Raw genomic sequence first — 18,046 nt, forward strand, 5'->3', positions numbered from 1 at the left:
GGTTAAGAGGTTTGTGACTGTATGTTCCTCAGTACAGAACTAACTGTCCAGAGGATTAGACTGTTATTTGCATTGGCATGGACTGAGAGATCCTCTGAACCCATCTTGTGTCCTGGCAAGTTTACAGCTCACAAAAGGCCACTGCAACTGCTTTATGTGCCCCTCTCACACAGTGTTCGTAAGCCTACGCTGGGATCTGATTTATGTAGAGGGGGAGAAGTCACCGAGGCTGAAGCACTGCGTTCTGGCAGCGAGCAGGAGCTCACTACGAGGACAGGGCTAACACCAAACCGCCCACCACGGCTCAAGAGGCACAAGGCCGCCTTCCCAAAACGAAGGGCTCTGGACCTGGCTCCTCAGCTTTCGGCACAGCGTCCTCCGGGGGGTGGGGAGGGGGCCGAGCCCTGCTGTGGGCGCAGAACAGCCGCGGCCTCCTGAGGAGGCGACCCCGCGCCCCCCGCCCGCCGCCACAGCCGACATTTTCTGTCACGCCCGCCTCGGCCGTTGGGGGCTCGACCGCAGCCGGCGGCTGGAAACGCGGCGCGGGGCGGCGCTCCCGGCCACGGGGCCCGACAAAGAACCGGCAGGAGCCGAGCCGAGCCCCCGGCACCTCCACACGGCGCTGAGGGGACCGGGGCAAAGCGGGGCCGCCACAGGCGCCCAGCGGCCAAGATGGCGCCGGGCCGGCCCCGCCCCCCTCGTCTCCATGGCAACGCGGCCCGCAGCGCCCGCGCGGCCCCTCCCCTCCCGGCAGCAGCCCGGCCGCCCTCCCCCGCCACCGGCCTCGGCCCCGGGGGTCCCGGCAGGGGGCGAGGCGCGGGGGGAGTCGCTCGTGAGGCGGAGGGAGGCGGGAGCGCGGCCCCGGAGTCCCCGGCAGCGCCGCGTCACCCCCGCGCCTGCCTCGCCGCCGCCACCGCCGCCTCCCGCAACGCCCGCCGAACCGCCCGCCCTTCCGCGGGGCTCGAAGCCCATTGGTGCTCGCCGCGCCGCCCCCTTCAGAGCGCCGCCTCCTATTGGCTTTTTACCCGCAGGGGGGCGGGGCTTGGCTCTACCGCCGCGGGGGCTCTTGGGGGTTGTAGTCCCGAGGCGCTGCTTCCCGGCAGCCTCGGCGCTGGTTTCCGGCAGCGGCGCCTCACCGGGCGGCAGGTGAGGGGCGGCGGGGCCGGGGCAGGGGGGGCCCGGCCGGGGCTCGGCCTCTCCCCGGGGGCTCCTCCGGTTGCGGCCGCCCGGAGCGGGGCCGGGCCCTGCGGCAGCCCCCGGGCCGCTTCCCCCCGCTGGTGGGGCAGGCCCGGGCCGCCCTGCTCGGGGCCTGGCCGGGGGGACCGGGGGCGGCGGGGCCGGGCCCTTTGCGTGGCGGTGGCAATTTTCAGAATAATTTTAACAATTCCTTTCTCTGTCCTGGTGCGCTTCTGCTGACTTACCCAAGGGTTTCTGCGGTCTTCAGCCAAAATATTCCATGTTACAACTGAAGCCCGTTACATCTTGTCATATCCCCTGCGGCCCCAAGGCACAGGGTATTTCTGCCCTCTCTTTTTCTCTGTGGCAACCATTTCTGCGCTTGAAGGCTGTCACGCATCTCCTCCGGGCTTCTGCCCTTCAGTCTGGACAACCCTATTCAGGCAGTTTGCTCTTTAGTCTTTAGGGCTCTGATCACTTCTATTCTTCTCTGTATTTCCTTCAGCTGTTCTCTGTATTTTCTCAGGTGTGTTCGCAGCTAATATCATGTTTCAGTTTAGTCTGGGGTGAAACTTTTGCCTCTTTTAAACTCTCAGGGTGTAGGTAGTCAGAGCAGAGTCAGGGTGGTAGGAAGGAGCTTGGGAGCCCTGAATATCCTGGAGCCAGGCGGTAGGTACAACTTTTAAGTGCTGTCAGTGTTGCTCTGACATCTTGCTGAAGTTGTGTTTGTAACTTGTAACTGACACAGGGCAGGTTCTGGTAAAGGCTGAACATCTGGGTGTTATGGTAAACGTTTCCAATTAAAATGAAGGTCTGCAGAGAGAGCAGTGAGCTCTGTTTTCACCTGAACGTGCACGTACAAGCTGTCATGGACTTTAGCTCTTAACTGACTGCAAACATGCCTTGTTGCCTTCCAGTGGAAGCTTTGGTTTGTTGCAGTGAGAAACACTCTTACTTTTCCTGCTTATGTTTCGCTTATCTGCTTAGATATTTGTGTTTTGATTGTGAGGTGGTCAGGGTGTTTCTGGTTCTTCATTTGTGTTCAGCCCTGTGTGTTCCCGCATGAGGCCCCTGCGTTGCCAGCGTAATAGAAATTGCTGTTATCAGGTGAAATAGGTGATGCCTTGAGAAAGGAATCAGACATTACCAACACTTGCTGATTAGGTAGAATGGATGGTGCTTTTGTGGTCCTAGCAAGTTAAAGAAGGCAGAAGGGGAAGCAAGATATGGGAGGAATCTCCAGTGGGGGAGAAAAGAGGTCGGAGTTAAAGCTGATTTGCTTATCTTGCAAAGCAAAAGGGCTGGTGCTTGTGAGAAGAGGACTCCTGATTGTTTTCAAAAGCATGTTTGTTTTCTACTGTTACATCTGAGGCAACATAAAGAACAACTGCTGCTGAAAAACACATCTTGTCTCTCCTTCATTGATGCCAAATGTGGCACTTGCGTGACCCCCTGATGAATTAGTCTGAGGACTTAAACTGGCAAGAAGCTCTCAAGAAGGAGAGAATGCTTCTTGGTTAGCTCAGCTGCCCAACATAGTGTGTGGTGGGATCTGGCAAACCCCAGAAGTGCTGTATGGGAGGCAGTGAGACTAGAGGGATGGCAAAGCACTTCCCACTGGGTTGACTCAGATGTAGCCTGAAACCGCAGCTGAAGACCACAGCTGATAGATGCAGCTGTGTTGAAGAGCTTTTTATGAAGTGCCAAATGAGAATGCTCTCCTGCGAGTAGTTAGAATGATTAATTTGCAATTGCTCCCCGAGGCTAGGGATGGAAAATAAACCTTTCAGACAGTCCTGAAACTGTGCTAGCTTTGTAATTAAGTTAGTGTCTGCAGAGTGGTGGGTACAGTCAGATAACAAATGGGCAGGTGCACGGCTGTTCAAAGCATTTCAGCAATTTCCAAGATTCACAGCAGTAGGACCAGGCTGCTGCTGAAGTGCGGAAACAATCTCCTTATAACCTGATGACATGACAAAGTGTGCACCTTGTTCAGGTGATCTTAACTACTTTTGAGAGCAGCAGGCACTTGTCAGCATTAATGACCAAATTCTAGTTTAGGCAGGGCCATCCTGTGGTGCAAGACAGATGTTTCTGGTGCTTCTCCTGACACACTGATTCTTAATTCTCTCTGAATTATAAAACATGCAGATCGAGAATTGCATCCTTTTGTATAGCACTAAGCGTGCTATCAGCACTTAAATGGAAGTTTAACGTCTTCTCTTGATGAAGCTATCCAAAGGTGCCTTAGGCATGTTTTGATCAGAAGGGGAGGAAATAAAGCCGGTGCTTCTGAAGCCTTTAAAATGAGATTTGAAAGATGTTCTTAGCATTATTGGCTTTTATTTTTCTAGCGTGTTCAAATCCCAGAGTCTACTGCAGCAAGAAAGAACTGCCAGCAGAAACTCCTTGGCAAGTCGTATTGCTTCAGGCTACAGCAGGCTACGAAGGCCATCAAAGTAAAGGTAGGAGTTTGAAACTGTGCCTCTGAGGTGACCTTGCCTCCAAGCCTTGGAGCTTCAGAGCTCCCGGGTGAGGCAGTGCTCGGTGCAGGACAGAGAGCAGCCAGCTCAAAGTTCTGCTTTGCTTTGGTTGCTCAGAGCGGGATGTCGGAGCTGAGTGATGAAGCCAGCGAGTCGGAGCTGCTGAGCCGCAGTCTCTCCATGTGGCATGGGGTCGGACAGATGATCTGTCGGGAAGAACTGGATGTTCCTCTGGACTTGCACACGGCCTCCTCCATCGGCCAGTATGAAGTGGTGCAGGAGTGTATCCAGCGGTAAGGAGGGGCTGGAGAGGGCACAGCTCTCTTCTACTTAGGGACTTAGGTTGTTTTTTTTTTTCTTCCCCTCTGGCTGCCGTACAGGTCTGCCTAACATTGCAAGAAGGTCACACCATGGAATTCCTGATGTGTTCTTAGGCACACAGTTAAAGGGGGCAATCCTGCTGGTTAAAAATGATCTTTTTGGTGTCTTGGTGGATGTTGTTCCAGAACTGGTAGGAATTCCTGTGCAGGCTTCAGTGCCAGATTTTCTGTGTTTTTTTCAGCCTTCTTTCAATGTGGTGGTAGTAGCAGAGACTGCTGGAATCTGCTGTGAGCTATATCTCCAGGCCAGTAGTGCAGCTGAATTCTTTTCTGTTATTTAGTGGAGATCTGGATTTGAATAAGAGGAACTGTGGTGGCTGGACTCCACTGATGTATGCTTCCTACATTGGCCATGACACCATTGTGCACCTGCTGCTGGAAGCAGGAGTGAATGTGAACATCCCGACACCAGAAGGACAGACACCGCTCATGCTGGCCTCCAGCTGTGGAAATGAAAGTGTTGCTTACTTCCTCCTCCAGGTGTGTATCCTGTAATAAGTCGGTAAAGCCACACTGCATGGTTTAAATGCACAGGGTAGAATTCTCCATCAGTTGCGACCAAAACTTGCAATTTGTTCTGTTGAGTCCAGCTTCCTGACAGGGATTTAAACTTTCTTGGTATCACACCACAGAGGGGCAGTGGCTAAGAGACCCAGCAGAGGGGATGCAGTAAAGAACATTCTCTGTTCTCTTGAAGCAAGGCGCAGAGCTGGAGATGAAAGATATTCACGGCTGGACAGCCTTATTTCACTGCACCAGTGCTGGACATCAGCAGATGGTCAAGTTCTTACTCGACAACGGGGCAAACGCCAACTGCAAGTAAGGAGGAATCTATCACTTTGCAAAAGATTTTCTATTTCAGATAGGAAAGCAACAGTTGATGTATGAATGCACTCAAACACAGACAGGAAGAAGATGCCTGCTTTTGTCTTCTACCCTGTGCTTTAGGAAGTGTGGTACGCTATTAGCTAGTACAAGGACAGGTGACTTGCAAACAGAACAGTGGAGGCTGCCCATGTTGCTATCGCTTATTTAAACTAGTACAAGAGCAATTAGATTTACTACTGGCTTAATTATGGGATAAACTCCAAAAGAAAACAGGTGCAACTGTTCCTGAACTCAAGTTCAGTTTCTAGTTTTTGGTGTGTGCAGCAAATTCGTGTGACTTAGGAGCCACCTGTACGTTTGTGTACTGATTGCCTAGGGACAGCAAGAGGTTCTCGGTTTTGCTAGCTCCTGAAAAACAGATTTTGGCAATTAAAGGCAGACAGGCAGCTGGAGGAGCAGCATGTTGCTGTGCAGGGTAACACTTTCTGCATCTATTTAATTGAGATAGGCCAGAATGCAGTGTGTATATATAGCCAATATGCTGTATAGTTTGTGATCAGCTAAGGGTGGAGGCTGAAAGTGTCCTATAATGATATGGCAAGGAATGCAGTGCATTTTTGATTACTCCAGGCCATGTGTGTTTGTTCCCTTTCTAGGGAGCCTGTGTATGGATATACGCCTCTGATGGAAGCAGCTGCTTCTGGCCATGAGATAATTGTTCAATACCTTCTCAATCATGTAAGTGTCTGGACAGATCTCTGTAAAGCTCAAAATCTGTGGTTTAAGCCTTCAGAGAGGGAGAACCACAAGGCTAACACCATAACAGTTCTAAGTGTTGTTTAATCAGTGATGGTCATCTTTGATCTAAAGTAATGAATTTCAAGGGCTGTTCTAAAAGTAGCTGTTTTCTGAAGGCTCGTACTCTGTGCACTGCTAGTCTTGCACAAGGAGGAGAAAATCTGATGTGACTGAATATTGGCTGAATTAGGAAGCAGCTAATGCAGTGAGTTTGCAGATTTGTGTGCTTGGACTACTGGGAATCTTAAGTCTATCCTAAAGTTTATTGGCATTCATGTCTTTTGAAGTTAAACAGTTTTTAATAGCCCACTTAGCTGGTCCAGCTTACTTCCAGAAGGAGGCAGCAATGCAAAACATTTCAGATAAAACTAAGTAGCTCCCAGTGGCAATGCACAAGAGCCATATGCCTCCTTGGGGATTGGGAAAACCAAATAGGAAGGCAACAAGGAATTCATAGTGGAGCTTGAGCTACCAAAGATGAGCCTGTATTTCTGATAGGCTTGGAGAAATGAAGACAATTCTTTAGCTTGCTTGAAGATAATTTTTAAATTTTAATAATTAATTTTTATATAATACCTAAGTAATAGTTATCTGCTATGAACACTTCAAATGCCCATTTTTCTATAGGGAGTGAAAGCAGATGTCAGAGATAACACTGGAGCCACGGCACGGACACTGGCTATGAAGTATGGACATACGAAGATTGTGGGGTTGATAGACTTGCATGCAGCCCCAGTACCCAAGGTCTTCTGCAGGGGTCCAGGTAAACAGGTTTTAGTTCCTTCATCTTAAGGTAGAACGTGAAGATAGGTGCTTGATCTCTTGTAAGTATGGGATTATATATATGGGGTAATATTAGCTGGTCTGTCTTGGAAATACCAGTATTTTTTTTAGGATGTAAGAGGCACAGCTCCAACACTTTTTTCTTGCCTGCTGGCCCTTTCCTGACCTAGTTGAACTTTCACCCTCTCTTTTAACGCTTCATTTTTTCTTTTCATTGGTTTTATAGGACCAGTAGTAAATGAGTAGGTACATGAATTATCATGCTGCTAACAGTCTTTGTTTGGACTACAGGAAAATATGAAGAGCTGAGTTCTTCAGATGAATCGTGTTCTGCTCCCCAGAGGCAGAGACCTGTTCGTAGGACCAAGGGTCCCAGCATCCATGATGGGCCCCAGGCTTTGGCTAAGATAACAGCAGTTGGAATCGGGGGAAAGAAGCAGTCTCGCTATGGTGAGAATAGTTTGAAGCCTAACTGAGAGTCCTTCATGGTCTCAGGTGCTTTACAGCTATTTCTGTGCCAACAATTTTCTTTTCATTTGGGTTTTTCTATGCATGGTTTATACAAAAAGGAAAACAGTGAACTCCCTCATACAAGGCTATAGAGCTTCTGGTTTAAAACCAAAGTCTGCTGAATGCAATTCTGAGAGCTGGATATCGAGTGGAAAATTATCTGTAGAACAAGCACGGCTCTTACTTCAATTACTGTTCCCCCTCACTCTTGAAAACAGCCCAGCTTCTCTTTTGAGGTGGGCTCAAAGGCTTGAGAGCCCTTCTCGGCTGATGACAAAGGAAGAGGTCACACAATCCAGAAAATAACTGATAATGAAAGGAAATTTGCTACACCTGGACCTGTCAGCTTTGTTTTCCTTGATGCTTGAAGTACCACTTCAAAAAAAAAAAGTTTTCAAGGCCTTTTTAGAAGGCCAAGAGAAAGATCATTGTAGTTCAGACATCGACCACTGGATGCAGTGGTATGAACTTGTCTTCTCATGCATGTGTCATAGCTATAGGTATTCCTCAGGCTGTTACCCAGTTTTCTGAAATAGCCAATATGGGCTTAAAAGCATAGTCAGAACTTGGTTCATCATATTAACACAGATGCATACACCATGGGCAGTGACTGTATCAGCACAATAGCATCTGAAATGGTAGTGGGATGTTAGCACAGATGCAGCAGGGTTTGTTTTACAGTGTGCTTGGCTGGGGGGGTGAAGCGCAGTTGGCACTTTGCTCTCTTAAGCAGATGTTTTTCCACTTAGTGTGGGTGTGGAGATAAAAAGAAATGCTTGAAAGCTAAGTAAGGTACAGCTCTGATATAAGGCTGTTTCCTCTGACTTTTCATCAATGCCACTATCTAAATAAAGTCCAGTTATTTGTTTGTGTGAGGGAAACTATGTATATGAATTCTTTCCCCTGTGCTTTTTAAAATGGATTCTGCTAGTTGAAGTGACAATCTCTTGATTATTTTGAAATCCCTGAATGAATGCTCTTTCTGCTGGAGCCTCCCTAGGGGACCTCCCTGGTAACTTGAATTCTAACTACTCTGTTTCTTCTCCCTTCTTCGTGCACACAGAGCAGGTCCCTCCTCAGGGCTATGTTACCTTCAATGATGATGGCAGCTGTGAAGCAGATGGTATCCAGAACCGGGATGTTACCTCTCCAATTAATGAGCAGGATGTGGAGAGCAGCAGCAGCAGGGGTAAATCACTGTGTTGGAAAAAATAATCTATTTGCAAAGCTCACCTGGGTGTGGGACCAGCCCCTTGGCTTCTGTGTTCACTTTCTGGTCTGTTTAGCTGTTAGGCAGCTGTGGTCACTGGATCTTCACCTCTGACCTGAGTCTGTAGCATCATAGTATCGTACCAGTGGCCAGAACCAGGTTGTGCTTGACCCTCCAAGCAGAGAGTGAGACGCCCCAGTGGGCAGGGAGAGGAAAGACCATTCTGAATGCTGCCTTCATCTCTCTCTTTAGTACTAGGACTGACCTTGAGAAATCCCAGAACCTGGAGTTGGAGGGGCAGAAGGGAGGCATTCTGGAGTGAGTAAGACACTCGCTTTGTAAAAGAGGTCCAACAAATTGCCATTAACATGTTGGGGGCTGAAGTATCTCCCTTCTGAGTAAAAGGCTGAGAGCACCAACGTGGTTTAGTGTAAAGAAGAGAAGGCTCTGTGGGGATGTCAGTGTGTACAAATCCAAATGGAGGGTGTGAAGAAGACAGATCCAGGCTCTTTTCAGTGGTGTCCAGTGACAGAACAAGAGGTGGCAGGCACAAACTGAAATTGCCTCTGAATGTAAACAAACAGTTTTTACTGTGAGGGTGACTGAACACTGGAACAGGATGCCTAGGTGGGTGGAGACTCCCTTCTTGGAGACATTGCTGTTACGTGATTCTCGGTGACTAGCTTGAGCATGGTTTGGGACAAGATACCCTTCAAGATACCTCTGACTGTTCTACGATTCTGTGAAGCAGCACGAGGAAAGCATCTCTGGGCAGTTCCTAAACTAATAGAGGGTAACGTGGCACTGTGCTGGCTCTGCTCAGAGAGATTTTCCCTGGATTTCAGTAATGGGAGTGAGGGCTTATTGTAGGTAATAATCCACTTGTCTACCCTGTCACCAAGAGCCTCACAGAAATACACAAACACACACTTGGCCTTCCTGCTCTCTGAGGTACTAAGCAGACTAGGAGAAAGACTAGTGCATGGGATCAGACTTGTGACATATCTGTCTCAGAATTGTCTTGTAATCATGAGTACTGCACGTGAAGGAGAAACCCATAACAAGACTTCCTTTATGCCTTCCAGGAGACTTCCCTGATTGTTGTGTGGCAAAAATAGTCTTGAGTGTAATAAAGCTCAATCTCAAGATTTTTTTTTTTTTCTTGTTCTTTTCCAGAGGATAATGTTTTCTTCACCAACAACTTAGCAACCATCAGGAGCAGCAGCAGCAGTAGTGAATGCCTGACCAAAGCCCTGGGGGTCAGCAGCGAAGGCTCCTTGGAAAGCAATGAGGTGAGGTTGTCCTTTTTTCCTTTCTCTGCCTTCAGTTTGGCCTATGCTGTCACCCTTCCACAGCCTCCTATGATTCTACCTCCACAGAAGGCTGCATTACCAGGCTGGGTGAGAAAAGGTACATGAAGGCACATGAAACCAAGTTTCTGTATTTGAAGATTACACATTGGCTTGTTTGATCTCTGTCTAGTAGCCAACTATCAAAGCATTCACTCGAGTAGATTTTTGATGTTGAGTGAATGGTTTTTAAGCTCTCTCTGTTGCTTCTGAACTCTTTTTTTTGAGCAGTATCTATCTAGCAATCTGTAAAGGACATCCCTTGCTAGAGCTGGGTCAGTCCTTTAGCGTGGTGAGATATTAGGCAGTATCATAAGATTTGGAGAAGCACAGTAATGCTATATTGGCAGTGTAAAATACAGAAAAGGATAGAGGTTATTCAGTGGTTCAAGTCACAGCTCACACCCCAGAGCCAGCTCTGGGCTGGTATGTAGAAGGGTTGGGAACACAGATCCTGTTTCTTGAGGTGCTTCTCACAAATAGGAACTCAGTGCGTTGTACTGGTTTGGGGAGGATTTGGTGCTGCTCTCTGCTCCCGCATGCTGCTTCATAGGCTGGAATTGCAAGAGCCTGTTAATTCCAGGCCAGTCTAGAGCAGTGCTATAACAAGGTGCCATCCTGACAGTGATTTGATTCAGCCCTTTCTAAAAAGGTTTATATTCATCATTGCTTGTGTTTGTAGACCATTGTCTGGATTTAGAGCTTTAGGCTTGGAGCCTGCGCTTCTTAGACATAGCGATCCTGGCACCTTTGCATGACTGTCCTTGACCTTTACATTCCCTGTTGTGTTCTTTCTTTTTCAGGATTCCGACCACGCAAACAGTCCTCCAAGTCGGAAACAAGCCAAAAGCTTTAAGGTCAAGAATCGCTACAGCAACAGTGATAACCAGTGGACCCACTGCCCAGGGAAAGCTGGAGGCTCTAGTCAGCACCTCATGCTTCCAGAGCCCCCTGCCTATACAGGACCCCAGGTAACCGAGGACAGAAAGCTATCTTTGAAGTGATGCAGACCACATCACTGTATCAAGCCTGGGAGGTTTCTTTGAAATTGTTCAAGCTGCTTTCTTGGCCTTCTCGGATAAAAGGAAAGTTGTCAGAATGTCTTTGATAACACCCCCCCCTGCCCAGTATCAAGTACTTGTGAAAGAGCAATGTCTTGTACAAAGAACTGCTGGTTTAGGTGTTGATGTTGCTTGGAGGGATATTGCAGATCCTTCAGGGCTGTGGTTGGGACTAGGGCAAATGGTGGGCCGTTAGCTGTCTCTTCCTCAGTTGTTACAAGAGGTAGTAGCTGCAGTGCACAGGCCAGGGGAAGTCATGACATGCTGGAACCCAGGAAGGCATAACAATTACAAGAGGAAGCATATGTTTATGGTGAAGAAGAGAGGTGATGCTGTTGTTTGTGAGAGCATAAATGGTTTTTGTATGGGCTGCAGGACCTGGCAACGTTCCTTGAGCAGATTGGGTGCCTGAAGTACCTGCAAGTGTTTGAGGAGCAAGATGTTGACCTCAGGATCTTCCTGACCCTCACAGAGAGTGACCTGAAGGAAATAGGCATCACGTGAGTATCTGTCAGGTAGTTCTTATCTCTTCCCTTAAAACTACAAATGCAACCTGGTAAAGAAAGCTTAGCTGGTGAGTGGTTCTCTGTTTTGTAAGTCTCCCACACAATTTTGATATCTCTTAGTTCTTGGCCACAGCAAGCTTTTGTTGTGGACGGTGCCCTTGGAAGAACCAGGAGGTTGCAAAGGTCCTCCAGGCATCCTGTTGGGCACGGACAATGCAATGTTTGCTCCCTGACAGTTTGTCGTTCTCCCACCAGCCTGTTTGGACCCAAGAGGAAGATGACTTCTGCCATTGCCCGATGGCACAGCAATGCCCGGCCGCCCAGTGATGCCCTGGAGCTGGCCTATGCAGATCGGCTGGAGGCTGAGATGCAGGAGCTGGCCATTCAGCTGCACAAGGTAAGAAGTCTGCCAGGAGCTGCTCAGTGGCTTTTCATGGTCTTATGAGTGACCGGTAGTGTGTTTCTACATTCTGCCTCTAATGGACTGGGGTAAAGGAACAGGCATAACTTCCAGAGGACACACTAGGTGTTGAGTAGATCAATTAACCCCATAAATGCAAATCTTTCCCTCTGCATCTACCTGAGAACTGAAATGAAGAGTGTGAGGGGAACTGAATACCTGCCTTTTTTGGTAGCATCACTTCACATGAAGTTGTGCAGCTATCTGCAAATGGGCTTCTACTGATTTATCAAATCAGGTCTTCTGCATATCTTTGGTAAAGGAGAGCAAGAGGAAATTGTAACTTTGGGGCTGGTCTTGGTGTGGATAGGATCTGTGTTCAGTGTATAAATCTTGGGCAGTTCCATTTCTGCTGGTTTTGGCACGTTTCTGCAGGGACCCTCTGGCTGCCAAACCCCTTAAAACAGCAAGGACGTGTCAGAGGAGGCACTATGAGAGTGATGCGCAGGACTTGGAGTGATGTACAGTACTTGCAGTGGAGTCATCTGCCCTCTTTTCTCCTGCAGAGGTGTGAAGAGGTGGAGGTGATGAAGGGCCAGGTGTGTCAGGAGCAGAAGCTGCGTGCGGTGGCTGAGAGCTGTTTGATGGAGCGGGATGAGAGCTGGAATGCCATCCAGTGCCAGCTCAGAGAGGCTCAGGCCATCACCAAGGATGCTGGGGTCTTACTGGATCAGATCAAGTAAGTTCTTCCCAGCAAATGTCACTGAAGCTAATGGGGAAAATGGGGATTTGGGCTCTGCAGAGATCAGGGGTAATACTGTCACTCTTACAGGTGATACCTTAGGGTAAGGCAGGACAGCTCACGAGGCATCTGAACTCATTCTGGATCCTCTGTGGCTTTCTCTAGTGGAAAGTCATGGCCACGTGAGCAGATCTGAAGCCTTGATTAGATGCATGAGTTATAAATGGGCTGTTTTTTTCAGAGTGCTGAGTGCTCCTATTCCAACTCAAAGTTGAAGGATCTCAGCTCCTTTGGAACCAAAAGCCTAAGTGCTTATCTGAGGCCCAAGTAATAGGGAGCATGTGGCTTGGTGACTGCAAGAATGCAGGAAAGAGTTTCTAACTTCCAAAGAGTATCAAAGGACTTCCAGTAGCCAAACCTGGCTAGTTAAGAAAACTCTTTTAGCAGCTCTGATGCCTAACAGAGAAAAGCCTGCCCTGCCTCTGAGTTCAGTCTTCCCCTACCTGCTATAATGTCCTTTGTTGCCTTTGTGGTACTCTTCTCCATGCCCCAGCTGAGCCCCTGTTCCGTTGTGGGCCCTGATCTGTCAGTCGATAGGACTGACGTGTCCTTGAAAGTGACAGTGGTCCTACTGCTGCAGTCTCTAGCCCAACAGGGAGAAGGCTCAGCTCACTTCCAAGCCAGGGATTGGCTTCCAAAGGACAGCAGAGTGATATTCCCAGAGCACTCTTCCCACTGAGGAGCTGAGGCTGCACTGTTTGAACTGATAGCATGATGATGTTAACCAGAGAACCTCATGTGTGCCCCTGATGGCTGTCCTGAGGTAGCTTCATTTGCCCATTAGAAACATTGGACTGGGGTTGATTCTCATTAACCAGATGCAGCCCCTGGCTTAGGCTTTCTCCTGCTCACCCCACCCCCTCCTTCTCTTCTCCCCCCGCAGCTCCTCTGTGGACAGGGGCAGAGATTGCTGTGGAGATGGGGCACAGTGGAGAGCGCCCCGAGCTTTGTCTGGGGCACGTCTTCCTCTTCCTGGGAAGGAACAAGGAGCAGTTTGTAACCCAGGGCGTTAGATGTGGTCCCTCGGCATCCCAAGCAGGTACTTGCAGGATGTAGGAGGGCACAGACCGGCATGCTGTTCCAGAAACCACCCTGTGCACTTCTGACAGGCTTTGTCTTGTTTGGCAGATCCTGTCAAGCAGAGCTGTCCTCCCGGCTAACCCAAGAGCAGGCAGCTGGCAGAGCGCTGGACACAAAGGTGCAGCTGGGAACCGGTGAGAGTTGAGTAGTGTGTCTGGGGAAGGGGGAGAGCTCATCGAACCAAAGAAACAGGAGCAGGGGGTGGGCAAACAGTGGGAGACCCTAGAGCAGGCCGTGTGCTTGCCTTTCAGTGCTGAGAGGGTGAGGCTAGGTGTGATTTGGAATGCTAGATAAGCAGGTAAATGCTTACATGTAATAATAATTAAAAAAGTCTTGCTTGGGGAAAGCATCTGAAGTATCCAAGGAGTTTGGGCTTTCACTGCAGCAGAGTTTCTCTGAAGCTCTTGATCTCTAGCAAGGCAGAAGTCCTGGGGTCTGGCAGGGGTTTCTGGCTAAAAACGTAGAGCTGTAGCACAGGCACTCAGTGGCAGTCGTGCTTAAAGATCCTGTGGCTTCCCCTTCCTGCACTGCACTGTGGGCCCCTCAGGTGTGTTACTGCACTGTGCGCTAGAGCAAGGTCTGAATCAGAAACAGCGGCTGGTTCAGTGACCCCGTCTGGTGGATCGTGCTGCTCATGTAGTGAGGCAGACGGCTGTACGTGGCTGGGTAGGGTTGGCTCTCCAGCTCCCGATCACAAGGAGCTAGCAAATGGTCCTGCTACCCTACATGATGTGCTCTTCACTGCTTGTGTTTTAAAAGTGACATAATCAGAGATGATTTCAGTCTGCTACACCTAACTTTTGAGATCTGTCTTACTGTGCGACCAAGCCAGTGTTTCTGAGGGGTGGGGGAATCACAAGTGGTATAATTGGGGGAAAAAACTCGGTTTCTGTTGTGGGCAGTTCCAGTTCCATTCACATGTGACTCAGAACCCTCAACTGGAACCACTTTAGGTGTAGACACCTCACAGCAACACCAAGCCCTTGTCTCCTTTGTTGCAGAGCATGCAGATTGACAAATGTGTGTTTTCTTCCTTGCAGTGCGGGAAGGATGGCCACCTTCCTTGAAGTCTCTGAGCTTGCCTGAGCTGTCAGCTGTTCTAGAGAAGTGTGTGGGAGAAATGGGTAAGGTGGGGGAGAGGACGCTGGTCATGTGAAGTGACCGTTGTGCTGGAGGGGAGGCATGGTGGGGAAGGCTTCTGATGGTTTGGCAGTGGTAGGGGTTAGAGGGAACAATCCCCTCTCGTTCAGGGAAGTCTCCCAGCTATGAAGCTGTTGCAGGCATTTTCTTGCACTTACTCTCACTGCAAACGCTGGGCTCTGCCTTGGCATCTGCTGACAGGTCCAGACGGAGAGAAGGGGATCCATAGCCCCCTGTGTTCTCCTTGCTGCTGTCCTCTCCTGCTGCTCAGTGATCAGAGCTGCATGTGAAGGGGTTCCCAAAGCAGGTGCCCTGCAGACAGGAACTTGTCCCAACAACAGGCACATTTTTGTTCTATGGGCCCTGCAAGGAAGGGGATGGCACAGAGGCAGGATAATGGTGGCTGAATGCAGCCTGCAGCCTGTTCTTTACCACTCGCTGGCCTGTTGCTAACAATGAGTTTTCCTTTTGGTTTGTCCTCAGGTAAAGCTCTGCAGACTGTGACTCAAAACCTCCAAAGGCTCCAGGCCCCAGGGCAGGGCGGGCAGAGCTGGCTAGAGCCTTAACAAAGCAGGATGGTGAGTGGGAACTGATGACAGCTGGAAAGGGCTGGGGAGTTGAGGGAGCATCATTCCTTGCAGCAAGCAACAGCCACCTGTGGCTTGTGCCCAGTGCTTGCTCAGAGCATCCACCCTGAGGCGTTACTCCCGTCCTCACGTGCCCTTCGACTGGCTTTTTATTTGGAAAAACCTGTCTTTGTGCCTCCCTGGAAGGGTAACTGTCCTGTTTTTTTCCTGGTGGCTGCAGGAATACTGACGTCGGGTGACTGTTCCACCCGGAAGCTGAGTGTGCCTGGGAGAGTGAGCGTGAGCACTGTGCTGGCAGCACCGCAGCTCTGCTGAGAGCTGGCTGATGTGTGGAAGAAGGTCTCAGCCATCAGAAAACGTGTCTGGGAGAACGAGGGACAGCAGAGGACAAGGACTCAGCAGCTGTATGGGCCTGACTGTTGTTTAGGTTCCCCGGAACGTGTTGTCCATACTGGAAGGTTAAGTTAAGAGGACAAGCACTGAGCCCAAAGGGTTTATCTGCCTTAAGCTCCCTGTAGCCTTTGTCATTCAGGGCCGCATGTTGTTAGAAAGCTGACAGCTACCTACAGCAATCAGCTATCCTTTTCAGAATCCCCTCCTGCAGGCCTCCAACATACGTGGATTGGTAGTTGCTCAGGAGCTGACACAGAAAATGTATCTGAGGCAATAAGGAGGGCAGGCTTGTTGTGGATGAGTAAAGTGAGCAGAGGGGGTGATGTTTTGCAGCGAGCTCCAGAGAAGCTCACGCAGCCCTAGTCTCTAACTGGAACGACTTCCCTACTGCTGTCTTGGATCTGTACTTCAAAACCTCTCCTAGCCAGCCTGCCTTGGTTCAGTTCAGATTCTTGCCTGCCTCTGGGGTCACTTTTGATCATGTTTTTCACTCCCAAATAACTGTTTTTTTGTGGTAAAAGCTTTGTGGCAGAGACTCCAGTGGTCAGGTTTGTCGGTGCCAAGATCCCAACACTGACAGTGGTTGCAAGGCAGATGTGCCCCTGGAAGGACATGAGAGGGAAGGAAAAGCTCAAGACTGTTTGGTCTCCTTTGCCTCTGGCAAGCAACAGAGTGCCAAGGCGGGCAGAACAAGAACAGAGGAATAGATCTGTCCCCACGCGGGAGGCAGATTTAAAAAAATAAATAAAATCATATCCCAGTTGCAGATGTAGCTGCAGTGCTAAGCTTTAGTCCCCAGCTTTGCCTGCCTTTGGTTTCCAGGCTTCAGTGCTAGGAAATAAGGTTGCTGAGGCATTCTTGTGTTGGCACTTTGTGTGTTTTCAAAGGGCAACCGCATGGTGCAGGAAGAGGCCCCCTCCCAAGGGGACTGCCGGGTCTCTTGGAGCTGGGCAAACAGCCACAGGGGCTCTGGTGACAGTTACATCGTAGAAAACGGCTTCCAGCAGTGTGCAGCAGCTCTGTTCCTGCCTATTGCTGAGTCCAAGGTGGGTGGGAGGGGGGGAGGGAATACCTGTGGTCTGACCGTGGCCTTAACGAGTCTGCAGAAGTCCCCTTCTCTTTGCTGAGAAGGGAGAGAAACTGTATTCTGAGTTTTGTTTTGTTTTGTTTTTTAACCTTCAGCGTTTGTGATTAAGTGCAAAAAACCATCCCAGCTCCATCCTTAGCTAGTTATCCCCTTCTGATCAACTGCCCAGGTCTACTTAGGCTTGAAAATGAGTCTGCCTTTGGTGAAGGTGACATCCAGCTGGGCTGTCCCAGTGAATCGTCCCTGGGGCGCTGAGGCAGGTACGTACACCACTTGGCACACCTGCACTGCCGCAGCCTGTATGCACCTGGCAGCGTGCTCAGCTGGGGAATGGTGCTCCCTATTCATGTTTAACTCTTGAAATGAAAAAGCTGCCCTTGTGTGTCTTGTTTGGGGAATGACATGGGTGTATGCAGGTGTCAAGTGCTGCAGGCAGTAGGACAAGGCTGCAGGAGCTTTCATACTGAAGCACCGTTGTTGTGGCAGAGGCAATTATTCTGAGGCAGCATCCCTGAAAGCTGCTCAGGGTATTGAGGACATGCTAGGAGCAGGATTTGGGGCCTTGTCCTTCATTCCCTGTTACAGAACGGGCAGGCTGGAGACTCGCAGTGTAGGTGTGAAGGAAGCCCAACAGAAAAGGTTCTCTGGGAGCCCAGCTGTAAAGGCTCAGAAGGGTGATAGTGTCCCAAGGGGGACACCAGGGAAGGGGCTTTATAGAACTGTGTTCCCTTGAGGAAGCAATCCCTTGAATGTGTGCCTTGACAGTATTCAGTGCTGAAAGGGTGGCTGTGCAGGCAGCAGGGAGTCTGGTGCTACCCGAAGTCAAGCTGTCCAAATTAAATAGCGTTTGTTGACTTGGCTAAAACAATAAAATCCAAAAACCTGTTTCTGGTGTCTGGTGTGTGGGCTTCTCGGGCGGGAGCTGGTGTAGAATTGTGAATAACCTGACCGATTTCTTTCAGGACCATCGGGAACACATGTGGTGTTTCCAACTTTCTCCCCCAGGTGGCTGCAGGGCTCTGGGGCTGCCTTGTCCGTGGCTTCCCAGTCCTTGCCTGGCTCCTGTTGGAGGCGATGCCCTGGCAGCACTGGCTGGGTTGGTGCTGGGGGAGCTCGTGTAGTCAGGCAGTACCAGAGCTGCAGAGGAGGAGAGTGCATAGGTAACAGTGAGCGTTTTTACTTCCTAGCTGGGAACTGCTGCTTTTACACCCAAAAGGTCTTAGCTGCCTGACAAAGGCGGCGGTCTCTGCAGTAGCTCAGAAATGAGTTTAGGCCCTGTTGAGTTGCGTGCTGGGGTTTTCTTAAGGTGAAATGCTGATCTGGTGCCCAGCTCTGGTCTGAGACTTGTGAGCTGTGTCAGTGTGACTGTGCTCTGCCAAACCCTCAGCCAAGCTCTGATCTGGCACTAGACAGGTGGGCAAGAGGAGCTCCCCTTCAGCAGCTCTTACATAAACCTGCTGTCTGCTCAGAAGT

At 49.8% G+C, this 18,046-nt stretch overlaps 1 protein-coding gene across 2 annotated transcripts; it reads left to right on the top strand.

Annotated features, from left to right (window-relative positions):
- Window positions 1–1,114: 1,114 nt before the first annotated feature.
- Window positions 1,115–16,467, top strand: ANKS3 (ankyrin repeat and sterile alpha motif domain containing 3). 2 transcript variants are annotated; one of them, XM_084295832.1, is made up of 18 exons: window positions 1,115–1,146; window positions 3,531–3,641; window positions 3,777–3,952; window positions 4,321–4,519; window positions 4,737–4,858; window positions 5,524–5,605; window positions 6,293–6,428; window positions 6,740–6,898; window positions 8,022–8,147; window positions 9,345–9,460; window positions 10,321–10,488; window positions 10,954–11,078; window positions 11,340–11,481; window positions 12,051–12,223; window positions 13,415–13,500; window positions 14,407–14,490; window positions 14,990–15,084; window positions 15,314–16,467. In XM_084295832.1, the coding sequence occupies exons 3-17, from the start codon at window positions 3,783–3,785 to the stop codon at window positions 15,070–15,072; spliced, it is 1,971 nt and encodes a 656-aa protein (XP_084151958.1). In that variant the 5' UTR covers window positions 1,115–1,146; window positions 3,531–3,641; window positions 3,777–3,782; the 3' UTR covers window positions 15,073–15,084; window positions 15,314–16,467. The 2 variants fall into 2 exon arrangements, with proteins under 2 accessions (XP_084151958.1, XP_084151959.1); XM_084295833.1 differs by lacking the exons at window positions 14,407–14,490; window positions 14,990–15,084; window positions 15,314–16,467 and adding an exon at window positions 13,170–13,325 and having other exon boundaries at window positions 13,415–13,499.
- The last annotated feature ends 1,579 nt before the right edge of the window (window positions 16,468–18,046 follow it).

The sequence above is a fragment of the Netta rufina genome (genome assembly GCF_964035555.1).
Source record: "Netta rufina genome assembly, chromosome: 15".
NCBI classification, from domain to species: domain Eukaryota; kingdom Metazoa; phylum Chordata; class Aves; order Anseriformes; family Anatidae; genus Netta; species Netta rufina.

Bases quoted from the DNA above. Each gene is read 5' to 3' on its own strand.
- ANKS3 (XM_084295832.1), top strand. From the start codon at position 3,783: ATGTCGGAGCTGAGTGATGAAGCCAGCGAGTCGGAGCTGCTGAGCCGC. The intron at 3,953-4,320 runs GTAAGGAGGGGC...TCTGTTATTTAG, and splicing joins GTGCAGGAGTGTATCCAGCG to TGGAGATCTGGATTTGAATA. The intron at 12,224-13,414 runs GTAAGTTCTTCC...CTTGTTTGGCAG, and splicing joins GTCTTACTGGATCAGATCAA to ATCCTGTCAAGCAGAGCTGT.